The sequence below is a fragment of the Capra hircus genome, chromosome 20, assembly GCF_001704415.2.
Source record: "Capra hircus breed San Clemente chromosome 20, ASM170441v1, whole genome shotgun sequence".
NCBI classification, from domain to species: domain Eukaryota; kingdom Metazoa; phylum Chordata; class Mammalia; order Artiodactyla; family Bovidae; genus Capra; species Capra hircus.
Window position 1 is genome coordinate 58,801,486 of NC_030827.1, and position 14,139 is coordinate 58,815,624.

Genomic DNA, 14,139 nt, shown 5'->3' on the forward strand with positions numbered 1-14,139 from the left:
ACCACATAAGTAATCAACTAATTTTCTATTTAATGATTTTTGTTTTCCCTTTTCCCTTCCCAAATAAGATAACAGCAAGCTTAAGGCAACCAGCAAGGACCTCATGCTACTTTAACGGGCCAATTCTGGTCACAAATTAGGAATACTGCAGCGTGTGTGTTGTGCTAAGCCACTTCAGTCGTGTTAGACTCTCTGCAACCCTATGGACTGTGTAGCGTGCCAGACTCCTCTGTTCATGGGATTCTCCAGGCAAGAAAACTGGAGTGGGTTGCCATGCATCAAGAAGGGCTTTTTCCCCCTCCCCTTTCACTTTTTTTTTTTTTTAACCAAGTTTTTCCAACAATCAAAAGTTTCTTCTTCACAGACTTAGAAAACTAATCTTTGGTAGCTGGCGGGGAAGAGAAAGTTAGGGAGTTTGGGACGGTCATATACATACAGACTGCTATATTTAAAATGGATAATCAGGGGTGGGAGGTGGGAGGGGGGTTCAGGATTGGGAACTCATGTACACCCGTGGCTGATTCATGTCAATGTATGGCAAAACCAATACAGTATTGTAAAGCAAAATAAAGTAAAAATTAAAACTAAAAAAATAAAAAATAAAATGGATAATCAAACAGGACCTGCTGTATAGCACATGCAACTCTTCTCAGGGTTAAGTGCCAGCCTGGATGCGGGGGCGTGGGGGCTGGTGGAGGATGGACACGTGTATGCATGGCTGAATCCCTTCCCTGTTCACCTGAGACTATCACAGCATTGTTAATCGGCTAGACCCCAATACAAGATAAAGACTAAAAAGTTGAGGGAAAAAAAAAAAAACTATCTTCCTCTTTTCATGAACCTCTTACTTTTCTATTAACTTTCCAAAGTCACTTTGAATTAGATTTACTTCAGCAAAATCGTCAAACAGTGTTCAACAGGGCCCAAGAAACACTATGAGACAGAAAGCAAGATAACATTAGCAAAAACACCACAGGAAGCTGCGTCCTAAACACATAACCGTCCCACACGCTTAAAGGACACACAGAACATATCAAAGCAGCTAGCTGTGTTACAAATTTTAAATGTGTTCAAGAGGAGACATCAGATCAGTAGCGTGTGCCTGTTTGAGAAAGATAAAAATTTATCAAGGGAAACACATCCAGAAAGACTGTCTAAAAGCACGTGACAATCTACAGATTTATTTGATACTTCCTGTTCAAACACAGCAGAAAACTCCTGCAAACCTCTCTTTTCTAGCAAGTGAGTTGGTGCTTGTCATTGTTCAGTCACTCATTTGTGTCCGATTCTTTGTGACCCCACGGACTGCAGCACACCAGGCTCTCCTGTCCTTCAACATCTCCTGGAGCTTGCTCAAACTCATGTCCATTGAGTCAGCAATGCCATCCAACCATCTCATCTTCTGTCGTCCCCTTCTTCTCCTGCCTTCAATCTTTCCAAGCCTCAGGGTCTTTCCCCAAAGAGTGGGCTCTTCGCATCAGGTGGCCAAAGTATTAGAAAAAGGTATAATACCCAACGACTGTTCTGTTCAGGTAGGAGGGAGCCTCTGGGCAGACGGCCCAAAAGCAGACCCTCTACGTGCAGAGGAAGGGCAGACTAGTCCAGAGTCTGTCTTCACACTGCAGGAGGGCCAGGAGCCCCCAAAACCAAGGTCTACTGTTCAGTAGGGGACCACTGGCAGGGAACACGAGGGCTTTCCTGGAATTCCAGGACCGGGAAGAAAGGCGGGAATTCTGGACACCTCTAGATCTGGTCACATTCCCACCACCTTCGCTGAAATAATAGACCTTAAAAAATCAGTTCTTTTACTTAACTGACTGGGGAAGGTAGTCAAAATGTGAATGTCAGACACGACCATGTCATAATCACCAACGCTATCTGACTGACAATGTGCCTGCCAGCTAGAAGAAAATGCTTTGGGCACCAAATTCTTAGGCCAACGCTACAAGAATAAAGCAGTTAAAAATCCACTGAAATGCCAATGCTGTTATGTTATGATGGGTGAGTTAGTTTATAGTTTAGTATTTTGGACTCTGACATTGTATCAAGGTACAAGGAACAATAAAGCAGATTAGAAAGTTAAACTTTACCTGAAAGGTATGCAACTTTTTCCTTTAAAATTGGCAAAACATCCATAGCTTTCATTTCATCGTTTTTTCGAAACCCTGAAAGACAAAGGAGAAAATATAATGACTGAGTTGCTTGAGTGTCATTTAATTTCTGAACCACCCTTACCTCCAATGCCAACACAGCTGCTTTCTTTACACCCATGAAGTTAACTTTTTATTCTATGAAGGAAAGTCTCTGATCCTTCTCCTTTAATGAGGAAGAGCAACTTGCAGATGCAGACCCAGAGGCTCCCAGACCAAGCAGGCTCTTTAAGTCATTTCCAGCCTTAAATAAAGAATCAGTCCCGGAAAGACTAGATGTGAGATTAGTCCAGATTGTTTCACAAATCTTCCCGTTGTAATTCCATGATTAACATAAACACTAGCAAATAAAGTAGCAATGTTGTTTTTAAAAAACAACTATGAGTCATGGCACACTAAATCCTCTAGGGGGAGCTCAAAGCCACATCCTATCTGTGAATCTGGTTAAAAATAAAAGTGTCAGGGAGGAGAGCAGGCATTATAAATAGCTGGGGACTGGCCACCGCTCCCTCTTGGCTCTGTCCTTCCGGGTTTTCTGGGTCGTGCCCCCCTGGAGGAATGTCACTGGCAAATGTGGCAAGATGGCCTGGTGTCACTTGCCTCACAGGGTGGCCCAGGTCCCTCTTCTCACATCAAACCAACTCTCCCCATGCCCCCACCAACGTCGGCGAAGGCCAAGTGGAAATACTCTGGCCAGGAAGCACAGTTTAGGACAAGCCAACGTCCATCTAAGCCAAGGGACGCCTGGCAGCTCCAACATGCCCGGCCGAAATTCGCCAGGGTGGCTGCCCACACGGGAGTTTGGGGTCAAGATGTTCACACGTGTAATAATGTCTCGGGATTTTACTCTTGGAGGTCTCTACAGGGGTCATCTGGGTTCAAGATATTGGCTATTCTCGTCAAAGCAGTGACTGTGGGAGGTTCAAGAGGGAGGGGACATATACCTAAGGCCGATTCACGTTGGTGGACGTACGACAGAGACCAGCATAATACTGTGGAGCAACTATCCTACGGTTAAAGATAAATAAACTTACATCTAAAAAATAAATTTTTTTTAACCCAGTAATTGTCATTCATGGCAGAGGAATCTCTTGAAAAAAATTAAAGACTACTGCCCCAACCCTATCTTCCTGTCTGTTTTTGTCAAAACTGTACAAGGAAAGGACCCACACTGTGAGTTGGGAATAGCCAATGGAAGGCACAGACCTGAAGGCCGAGAGAGAAAAAACGCTCTCGGTAAGTGATCAGAGTTTCCATGTCTCATGTGCCTGAGCGGTTCCTACAGACCAGCCCTGCCACAGGGCTGAAACCTGTAAAAATCGCCTGTCTCAAGGCACAGACAGGAGATGGACCAAAAGCAGGAAAGAGGAAGTCCCTTTGTAAGAACTTCAGGGCAGGGCCCGGCCGCCACTTGGAGCTGCTGAAACAAGTCAGGACACAGCTCAGGGCGACCTCGGGAGCTCCAACCAAGAGGGCGAAACCGTGAGCAGCAGAAGGGGAGCCTTAAAGTGTGTGGATAAACTTGGCCCAAACCTCTGAGCCTGCAGGTTTAGGGCAAGCTCCCTGCAGCCTCGGCTCCCAGCTCAGGATAAGGACCAGGACCTGACTCGAGGCTGGAGTCCAGCCTGCTGAAACAAGCACACAAACAGCAACCACACCGGCCCCTTTGGGAGAACAGGATCAACTCTCTACAACATATCATTCCCAGAAGCAAAGACTGCATAGATCAGTAACAACCCTGTCCACAGAATACCTATGTAGGAAGAACCCAGTTTAACAGGATACAACTAGTCGCAGAGTCCGACCCAACTCATCAACTCAACAGCAACAAAATCATGGAAGTTGAAATGTCCAAGGGCTTAGCACACTACCCAGCTGGCTGAGAAAGGGCTCTCTCGACACAGAACCCAGGCCTCCACATTGCCAGCCTCTTTTGCTTTCCAGTATACCCCGCCTTGCGCTGGCAACCCACCAAGCTTTTAAAACAGGGGCTATTTATAAAAGGCAAGACAGGAGCCAAGCGGTCTGCAATTTCATCCTTAAGCTTCCTTCAAAAACCCTTGAATGGACGCAATGTCGTCTCAGGAGTTCATTGCCTGTCATTGGGTGGTTCACTGTGTGTGTCCACAAAGACTGACGACATCCCAGTTGCAGCTGATATGAACATGGACGGCAGCGGGGGAGGCAAAAACAAAGAGGAATCGGGCACCACGGCAGCCTTCTTGGAGACGAGCTCATAAGTACCTGGAGGGCAGGGCGTGGGATGGAAAGTTCTGTAAGCTGCACGTGGCACCCACGTGGCAAGGAGGAGCAGATCAGATGACAGGATGCTCGGAGGGAGCAAGCCGTAGCTGCGGATCATCACCCACGGGGATTTGAAAAGAGGATCCCCTTCCACCGCCACCAGATAAGAAAACGCTGCTTCCTGCCGTTCCCTCAACAGCCTGTGCCCGCAGGCGCCCCGGCCAGGACAGGGCGGAGCCTTCAGGGAGATGCCACCTCCACAGCTGTCCTGGACTCCACACCACAGCAGCAGGCACTGCCTGTCACACAACCCTCAGCAAGAAGAAGGTCCCGATTCCTGGGCAGGGACCCCAGGAGAGGCCGGCATCCTTGACAATTCCCGCCAACTCTGGGCTACACTATTTATTAATGACCTTGATGGCGCGAATGATGCTAATTAGAACTGGCATGTTCCTGACCGCCCCACAGGAAGACGATCGTACTGACAGGAAAACAAAGTGGAGGAAACGAGACAGCCTTCACCTGCCATGCCCCACTGTAAGCCACAGACTGACTCCTGTGGGTCCTCAGTGTCTTCAGAGTAGCTACTCTAGCCAACCAGTTCCTGAATCGCCTCCCTAGATTAAGTAAGATTCACCATTTTTCCAGAAGAAGACACGTGAGTCAAGGGCTAAACTGGCGTGGAAATGTGTTTAACTTTTATCATGACATCTGTACATGTCTCAACATAGACTAGAATGTAAATTCTAAATAGTTTCACTGCAATATTTTTGTTGAATATGCCACAGAAGAAGAAATGTTATTAAAATTGACAATGAAAACATCTAAAACAGAAAAGAGAAAAACGAAACAAAACAAAAAAGAGAACCATAAAACTAACCACACAAAGACACCGAGTTTGTGGCTATTATTAGGCGGTCACCTAAGCATTATGTTTAACCCGGTTTCCATTTTTAAAAACAGGCAAAAGACGGAGGCAGCCTGTACACACACTGAAGCCAGATTAAATATATCATGTAACTTTCAATGAAAAGCAGGAAGAACTCAGCCATGAAATGTCCTCAGATCAAAAGGCAGATTCAGTTCCAGGTCCTGAAGAGCTATTTATGAAAATGGAGCGCATGACTACAAAAAAACTTACAAATAAATGCCTTCTGGGCTATTCCAGTGATTCCAGACTACACTACAGATAGGATAACTCCTACTGCCTGGCTTCCTGATGCATAAAAGGACCAAGCTGTGGCTCTTAAGCTTGTGGGACAAAGGATACACCCAGCAACCATGCTGGAAGCACATGTCTGTCCTTCCACACTCTCAGCGTTCTGGGGAAAGGACAGGTGAATGCCATCTTAGAGTGACAACTGCGAGACCCCAGACCCATACCAGTGCCACAGACCACGTAACTCAGCACTTTACTTCCAAGGGCCACCAAACTTCACAGAGAGAATTTCAGGATATCAGTCCTGAATATTCACAGGAAGGACTGATAATGAAGCTGAAACTCTAATCCTCTGGCCACCTCAGGCGAAGAGCTGACTCATTGGAAAAGCCCCTGATGCTGGCAAAGATTGAAAGCGGGAGGAGAAGGGGATGACAGAGGATGAGGTGGTTGGATGGCATCACCAACTCGATGGACATGAGTTTAAATAAGCTCTGGGAGTTGATGATGGACTGGAATGCTGCAGTCCATGGGGTCACAAAGAGTCGGACACGACTGAGCAACTAAACTAAGGAAAGAAAGGGCAAAAAAAAAAAAAGAGAGAGAGAGAGAAAAGCAACGTGAATGGGGATAATAAACAGAGGTAAATGGCCAAAGTCAGAGGACGTGTAGTTGTTGGACCATTTCGTAAATTACATACTTTTCCAATTACACAGGCGGTGCTAGAGAAGACTCTTGCGAGTCCCTTGGACTGCAAGCAGATCCAACCAGTCCATCCTAAAGGAGACCAGTCCTGGGTGTTCACTGGAAGGACTGATGCTGAGGCTGAAACTCCAAAACTTTTGGTCACCCCACGCGAAGAGCTGACTCATTGGAAAAGACCCTGATGCTGGGAGGGATTGGGGGCAGGAGAAGAAGGGGACGAAAGAGGATGGGAAGGCTGGATGGCATCACTGACTTGATGCACATGAATTTGGGTAAACTCCGGGAGTTGGTGATGGACAGGGAGGCCTGGCGTGCTGTGATTCATGGGGTCGCAAAGCGTCCGACACGACTGAGCGACTGAACTGAACTGATACTGAAGTGTGTGTAGAGAGACTGGACACTTGTTACAATTTAAAGTACATTTTGCTGAGACAGAGAAGCCCATGTGAATTTTAATGAAATGCTAGCTTCAGGGCACAGTGAAGATGCAGTCAGCCAAAGCTCACCAAGCTCCTTCTTGGTGCAAAGGGGATATCCCAGGGGAGGCCTAAAAGGCAGGCAACAACTGTTCTCTTAAACCAAATGTGAAAGAAATTTGACCAGAACATTCATATGATAAACGTTCTATGATAGCGTTCATATGATAAACGTAATACTCTCGATTTTGATGTTTCTTGAATGCTATTGGGGGCGGGCGGGCGCCTACAAATCTGATTTCATCGTGAACATAAATGTGAAGTTAGTGGTTGATGACCTTCTTTCCTCGTTCCTTTGGTTTCAGTCAACACAAATAACACCTTTTCCCTCAAGCAATCATATTTGAATATTCAGAGATTTTAACATTTTCATTTAAAAATATATCAAACCCCGCCCTCCAGGTTCAGCATGATGTGTGACTTGCCAAAATTGATTCTGCTATCACCTTTCAGATTGCTATTTGGCTCAGAAGTCTGTTGATTTGTGATCTATTTCAATCCCCCCCCACCCTCGCTCCCAAATTATCCACATTCCCCTAAAGTGACTCCCATTATGTCGCCCATCAGGAGGACTGCTTTTCCCCTCTCTTCCTCTAAATCCACCTGCAAGCCAGAGGACCCCTCTGTTTCTTTCGCTGCTGTTTCCCAGATGTCAGGCACAGGATGGTCAATGAACATGGGCTGACTGAACAAACGAATGAGCAGACAATGAACTAACAGAACAACAATACTTCTCCAGCTTCTTGCCCCTGAAACCCCCACAGAGGCACCCCAGTGTTCCTTACCACTTTCCGTTCCAGGTTTGTAAACTATTAAGCTCGGTATTGTTCAGACGGCCTATAGTATGACTTACACTTCTAACAAGGAAAATTAACCTCTGGGTCCTAAGAGTAAACATTCCACAAGTTATTCAACAATGGAAAACCTTTTAGTTGTACCAGTGGTCTGAATCAACTTATTTTTTACCCCTCCACTCTACAAGGAGGTACTGCATTGTTACTGTGAACAAATACCTTCTGAAGCGAGTCACTGCTGACCAGAATGCTCACAGGCTTGGTCACTTCCTTGGTATCAGATTTTTTTAAAAAACAACAAACAGAAAAGGAAGAGCTACCCGCCGCCCCCACCCCCCAGCGTGTTGTTGTTTTTTTAATTTAAAAAGAAAGCACCACAGAAATATTTTTACAATGAGCAAAAAGCTTTTATGCCACACATCATCCCAACAAAATTTATGTAGCTGTTTTAAAAAGAATTAAGATGAAGCAAATCAAATGAGTTTTAAAAATGAATCAAATTTTTAAAAGTCTAAACCAAAACACAGGTTAGTATTTTCCCTTCATATTTCTTCTGGGACTACTGACATATACTAGTCATTTGAAATTATACCTAATCCTCCAACTACATGAGTCAATTTTTTTTAAGTAAAAACAGTGTTAGGAAAAAAATACTGTCATTTCTTCCCCATTTGAGCTGTAACCAATGAACTGGCACCTTGTTCTGAACAGCCCAGTTCACCTCCTTCACTGGGATTTGTCCCTAAATGACAAGGCAAACTGCCCTGCTCATCCGTTTTCAGAGGTCGCATTTGCCTGTCAGCTGTTCTACTTTAGTATTTACTAAGTGGGAAACCTGAAAGTGGGGGAGGACTGCAAAGATCCCCATCCTTATAAAAACACAGCTTGTAGCGGCAAAAAAAAAAAAAAAAGTTAATAAATAAAGCAGCATCTTGAAAGAACAAAGAAAAGCAACGTGCAGCAGTAAGCTGGAGGGTTCCTATTAGTACGGAGTCTTGGTGGTGATTACCGAATGTTACTCATCACTTTATTTAGGGGAGAGCCGCGCGCGCACGCACCCCAGAGCACAAAGAGCCGGGTGATACGTCTCTGCATCAGCGGCCGCGCGCACGCGCAGACAGAGGTGACGTCACCCTTTCCAGGCAGGCCGTCCGCAGTTCCGAGTCCGGACCTTTCTCCGCAGTGCCTGCAGGATTAGTCACGGATCACGGGGAGCGGTGCCGCGCGGGGCACGCGGTTTGCGCTATCAGGGGTTTTAGCCCGGCAAGCACTGAGATCAGTGTTGCGTAGGAAAGAAGCATTTTCTCTAAGCCTGCATCCTCTCTGAAGATGAGGGCGGGGCGGGGGGGAAGAGACAAGGTTGTAAATCAAATGTTTTTACGTGTCTTTTTTACTAATATATAAAAAATCAAAACAATGCAAAGCTTATATTATTTTCCCATATATCTGTAAGTGCAGTCCACACACACAAGATCATTACGAGGGTCGGACACGACTTAGCAACTGAACAGCAGCAGCAACAGACTGCATATAAAGTGAAGTATTTATACCAAGAATAGGGACATGCTCACAGGCCACCACGCAGGAATATGGATGGGGTTTCATACTGCAGCAATATAATTTTTACTTATAACCTTTATGGTTATAATAACTGTCAGGCTCACTGATTTATTCCTTCACATAATTTTAGAAGCAATAGCCTGTAACATCATACTGCAAGAGAGGTTTGATTGATTCGAGGCCGTTAAGAATGTTTCAACTTAAAAGAGCTCTGACTTTTAATGTCTTGAGCACAAAATATAGAAAAACAAAGAAAAATTACCACGCACACAAAAAGAAACCATAACAAGAATATTTTGACTATTACACATACTTTACTATAATGAAAACATCTGTAGAATTTTTAACATTTGATGATTTAATTATATGGTAACTGTGTTAGAGGTTAATTTAAAAGCATCAATAATAGGCCAGTGAAAGGAAATATTCCAACAGTCAAAATAGGAAGAGGAGTACCAAAAAAAAGGGAGTGGGGTGGGGGGTGGTAGTTCTACAATCTCATAAATCAACAAAGAACCATGTGCCCAGATGTGCCATTAATCTTTGCCTTCCCAGGGGCCAGCTCAGGGCCAAGCACAGAGAAACCTTATCCTCGTGTCTGTCTGATGCCAAGAGAAAGAACCCGTCTGGCTGTGTTTATGCTGGTACTGCCCTAGAGGCCTCTGGGGGAAGCTCGCCCAGGCTGCATCTTGGGACCTATCACTCATGCTAAACTACATTTACATTTACACACACACATACACTTGCAGACATATAGCTCTGTGTGCTGATGGACATCGAGTAAGATTTGCTTTACATAAGGAGCAGCCTCTCAGGAAAGCTGTTTAAAAAGTTAATTTGCAGCCAACGAGTAACAGTCACACAACAGTACAACTGGAGCAAACCGAGCAAGGCTGACTGCTAAACGCAGCTTCTTTCATCGTGACAGCAAACAGTCCATAAGGGGTAGCACCCTAACCCTCTACCAAACAAGAAAAAAATCTAATACACGGGTGTATTTGTTTTAATGCACATCACAATCAAATTCTGAAAAAGGCTTTGGAAAATAAAGCTGTAACTCTACTCTTTCCCATATCTTTTTGATTATTACCTACAAAAAGGCTCTCGATTACAGAGAAGTGGTATAAATGGGTGGTACTGAAACTCCTCTTGGTATGCACTGATTTGCTCTGATCTGGGGTGACTTGAACATCCAGCGTAATCCTTTTGTTGAACTCGCTGTGTTTGGCAAAGCAACATGAGTTGTAAGTCTGTCAAGTGAGAGACACACCAGTGTGGAAAAATGCGGCCAGAGGAAATCAGAATGAGATGTCGTCTAAGATGTAGGATTTATGGGGAGAGATGGTTGTGGTCGGTCTTGGCTGGAACAAAGAGGGGTTGTGAACCAGTGGGCAGGTGCCTGGGGTACAGTCTTCTCCAAATATCTAACCCCGAACTCACGCGCATCTTCCCAGACCTGCTCCCCATGGTGTGGGTCCCAGCGCAGTACCAGGCCCCACAAACCACCCACCGCACGACTTAACCAGGAACCTGGGCTCGCCCTGCCCTCATCCTCTCTTGCCCTCCTGCACACTCGGGAGTATTGTGTCCACCGGCCAGCATGACCCTTATGTGTGTGCCTCCAACAACCTCCTAATGGACACTCATGACTCCCTGGGATTCATTCTGGCACCCTCCCCCTGAATGCACATCTCCCGAATCCACTCACCTAAAATTCGCCAGTGGCTACTGTGAAATGAAAATATCTCCTGCCGTATTAATAAACAAGACCTGTCACCGCCATCAGCAATTTCTGGCCTCCAAATGTGAACAAGGGCTCTCCAAACTGCGATCCAGCAGATGCCACCAGCCCCCACGGTGACTGCTGAGGAGCTGGGAGAATGCAGGCAGCAAGATGAGCAAGGAAACAGGACTGCCCCGGAGAGCTGAGGTGCATATGAAAGGAGTGAATTCAGGGAGTCCACAGGCTTGCATCTTCTCATACACAGAATGCTATAAATTCCTTGACTTGATGCCTGACCTTTGATGTTCAGACTGCCTGCCCCCTTTGTTGCAAACCTGCATAGAGCCTGACTTCCCACCCTACCTCCTTAGAGCAGTTTTCTCAGTTATCTTCTCCTGGGCTCAGAGTCCTAAACATTCCCACCAAAATAAAATAACTCTCTACTTTCAGGTTGTGACTGTTATTTTTTAGTAGATACCTCCAATCAAGTCCAAACTCCAAGACGTGGCACAGAGGTCCTCAAGACTTGACACCCACTTACTCCTGCAGCCTCACTATTCCTCGCCTCCGTTCAGGACCCTCTCCCCACACCCACTCCAGGAATTCTAACAGCCTGCAGTGAACCACCCTTGCTTACAGCTGAAGTTGCACACACACACTGTTCCCCAATCAGCCAGAAACACCCCCCAACATGCACACACACACACACACACACACACACACGAACACACACACACCCCCCTCCCATCTCCTCCTCAGACCAATCCCACCCCATCTGTGAAGTCTTGGAGAGGCCCCCCAGTGCTGGATAAGACCCCCACCCTGCACCCCCACAGCACTCCAAACCCTTCGGGTGTCATCTATCACGAACAGTAACATCCCAGCACATCTGGAGTATGTCACCCAGGACAACCTGCCTCGTTACCAACCAGGAGCATCAAGGGTACAGAACAAACAAGCACAGAGGCCAAGCCAAAGTTTTGCAGCCAGCCTGCACATCTAAGTTAAAGGGACTTAATCCCTAATCTATGAACCAAGACTTGGGTATAAGTTTAGGTTTATTCCTGCCTCTCTTCACAAAGAAGGCCCCAGCCTTCTTTCCGTGAACACTAAAACGCTAAGGTTCTGCTTCTGAATATGTTCTGCTGCTCAGATGGCATGAGAAGGGGTAGAAGGCAGAGAGGATGCAGAAGCCACAACCCTCCCATGGATCTTCCTCCCAGCTCCTCGGGTTCAGCAGCAAACACTTATCAATCCCTTCTGTCTTCAAGACACTATGGTGATCATCCTTCCATTAAAGGGAAAGAGATAAATCAAGGTTGAATATCTTAATGAGCTACTAATTAATTTGAATGTCCAGTTGTTGTTCAGTTGCTAAGTCGTGTCTGACTCTTTGCAACCCCATGGACTGCGGCACGCCAGGGTTCCCTGTCTTTCAGGATCTCCCAGAGTTTGCTCAAACTCTGGGCCATTGAGTCAGTGATGCCATCCAACCAGCTCATCCTCGGTCGCCCCCTTCTCTTGCCCCCAATCTTTCCCAGCACCAGGGTCTTTTCCAACGAGTCTGCTTTTCCCAGCAGGTGGCCAAAGGCCTGGAGGTTCAGCTTCAGCATCAGTCCTTCCTACAACTATTTACGTTGACTGCCTTTGGGACTGACTAATTTGATCTCCGTGCTATCCAAGTGCCAGCGTCCGGGACTGCATCTAAACGAAAATACCGTATAGTTCTTCCTCAACTTACAGTGGAGTTATATTCAGATAAACCCACCATAAAAGTCAGAAGTTTATTAAGTTGAAAATGCATTTAATACACCTAACCTACTGAACATTGTAACTTAGGCAAGACCATTGTACATGTGCTCATAACACTTACATTAGCTGAAAGTTGGGCAAAATCATCTAACACAAATTCTATTTTATAATGAAGTGTTGAATGTCTCCTGTAATTTATTTAATACTGTACTGAAAGTAAAAAAAAAAAAAAAAAAAAAACAAACAGAGCGGCTGTCCTGGGTACAAAACGGCTTTAAGTGTATTGGCTGTTTACCCCCGTGAATGGGCAGCTGTCTGGGAGCAGCGGGTCCCGGCCACTGGCAAGCACGCCCTGGGAGTGCCTACCGTACAAGGCTGGCCCCGAAAGATCAAGGTTTAACATTACAAGTATGGTTTCCATTGAATGTGTGTGGCTTTCACACTATCGTAAAGTGAAAAAAATCTCAAGTTAAACCACTGTAAGTCAGCAACCAGCTATATTCAGAGACATTAAATCACACACACACAATATCAAAGTTCCTGCTAAAGCATTCAGCAAAGTTAAGATACAGTAGGTTCTACACACACTACTGGGCCTCCCCCGTGGCTCAGTGGTAAAGAAACCCCCTGCCAATACAGGAGACACGGGTCCAATCCCTGGGTCGGGAAGATCCCCTGGAAAAAGAAATGGCAACTTACTCCAATATTCTTGTCTGGGAAATCCCACGGATAGGGGAGCCTGGAGGGCTACAGTCCTTGGGGTCTCAAAGAGTCAGACACAACTTCAGTTCGGTCGCTCAGTCACGTCCAACTCTTTGCGACCCCATGAATCGCAGCACACCAGGCCTCCCTGTCCATCACCAATTCCCAGAGTTCACTCAAGCTCATGTCCATCAAGTCGGTGATGCCATCCAGCCATCTCATCCTCTGTCATCCCCTTCTCCTGCCCCCAATCCCTCCCAGCATCAGAGTCTTTTCCAAGGAGTCAACTCTTCGCATGAGGTGGCCAAAGTACCGGAGCTTCAGCTTTAGCATCATTCCCTCCAAAAAACACCCAGGGCTGATCTCCTTCAGAATGGACTGGTTGGATCTCCTTGCAGTCCAAGACACAACTTAGTGACTAAACAACAGCAAAAAATATATACTACCATGTGTAAAACAGACAGCCAGTGGGAATCTGTGCAGGGAGCTCAGCTTGGTGCTCTGTGATGACCTAAAGGGTGGGATGGAGTCGGGGGAGAGAGGCTCAAGAGGGAGGGGGTATGTGTATACTGATAGCTGAGTCACACTGTTGTACAGCAAAAACCAACAAAACACTCTACAGCAATTCTCCTCCAGTTAAAAAGAAGAAAATGATACAGTATGCCCTTTTTCTTTCCCTCAAAATTCCTGTTAACTCATTTACCCTTATTAACACATCACATACGGTAAATGTCACAAAGAAATGAAATTTTTAACTGAAGAACTGAAAAGTTACTTCCATTTGGATCTAATTTCAACAAATATTCACTAGAAAAATATGTCTTCAAGAAAGATCAAAGAATTTGGCAGAACTTTCTACCAGAAAGTAGAAAGC

General features: G+C 45.7%; 1 protein-coding gene across 3 annotated transcripts in view; it reads right to left on the minus strand.

Annotated features, from left to right (window-relative positions):
* TRIO (trio Rho guanine nucleotide exchange factor) overlaps positions 1-14,139 on the minus strand; it is a 355,929-nt gene that overhangs the window by 229,371 nt on the left and 112,419 nt on the right. For all 3 annotated transcript variants that reach the window (XR_001919786.1, XM_018065520.1, XM_018065521.1), the window contains exon 2: positions 2,091-2,165. Coding sequence is in view for 2 of the 3 variants with exons in the window: in XM_018065520.1 (XP_017921009.1) it covers positions 2,091-2,165 (75 nt within the window). In the remaining variant the exon portion in view is untranslated. The remainder of the gene's footprint in view (positions 1-2,090; positions 2,166-14,139) is intronic.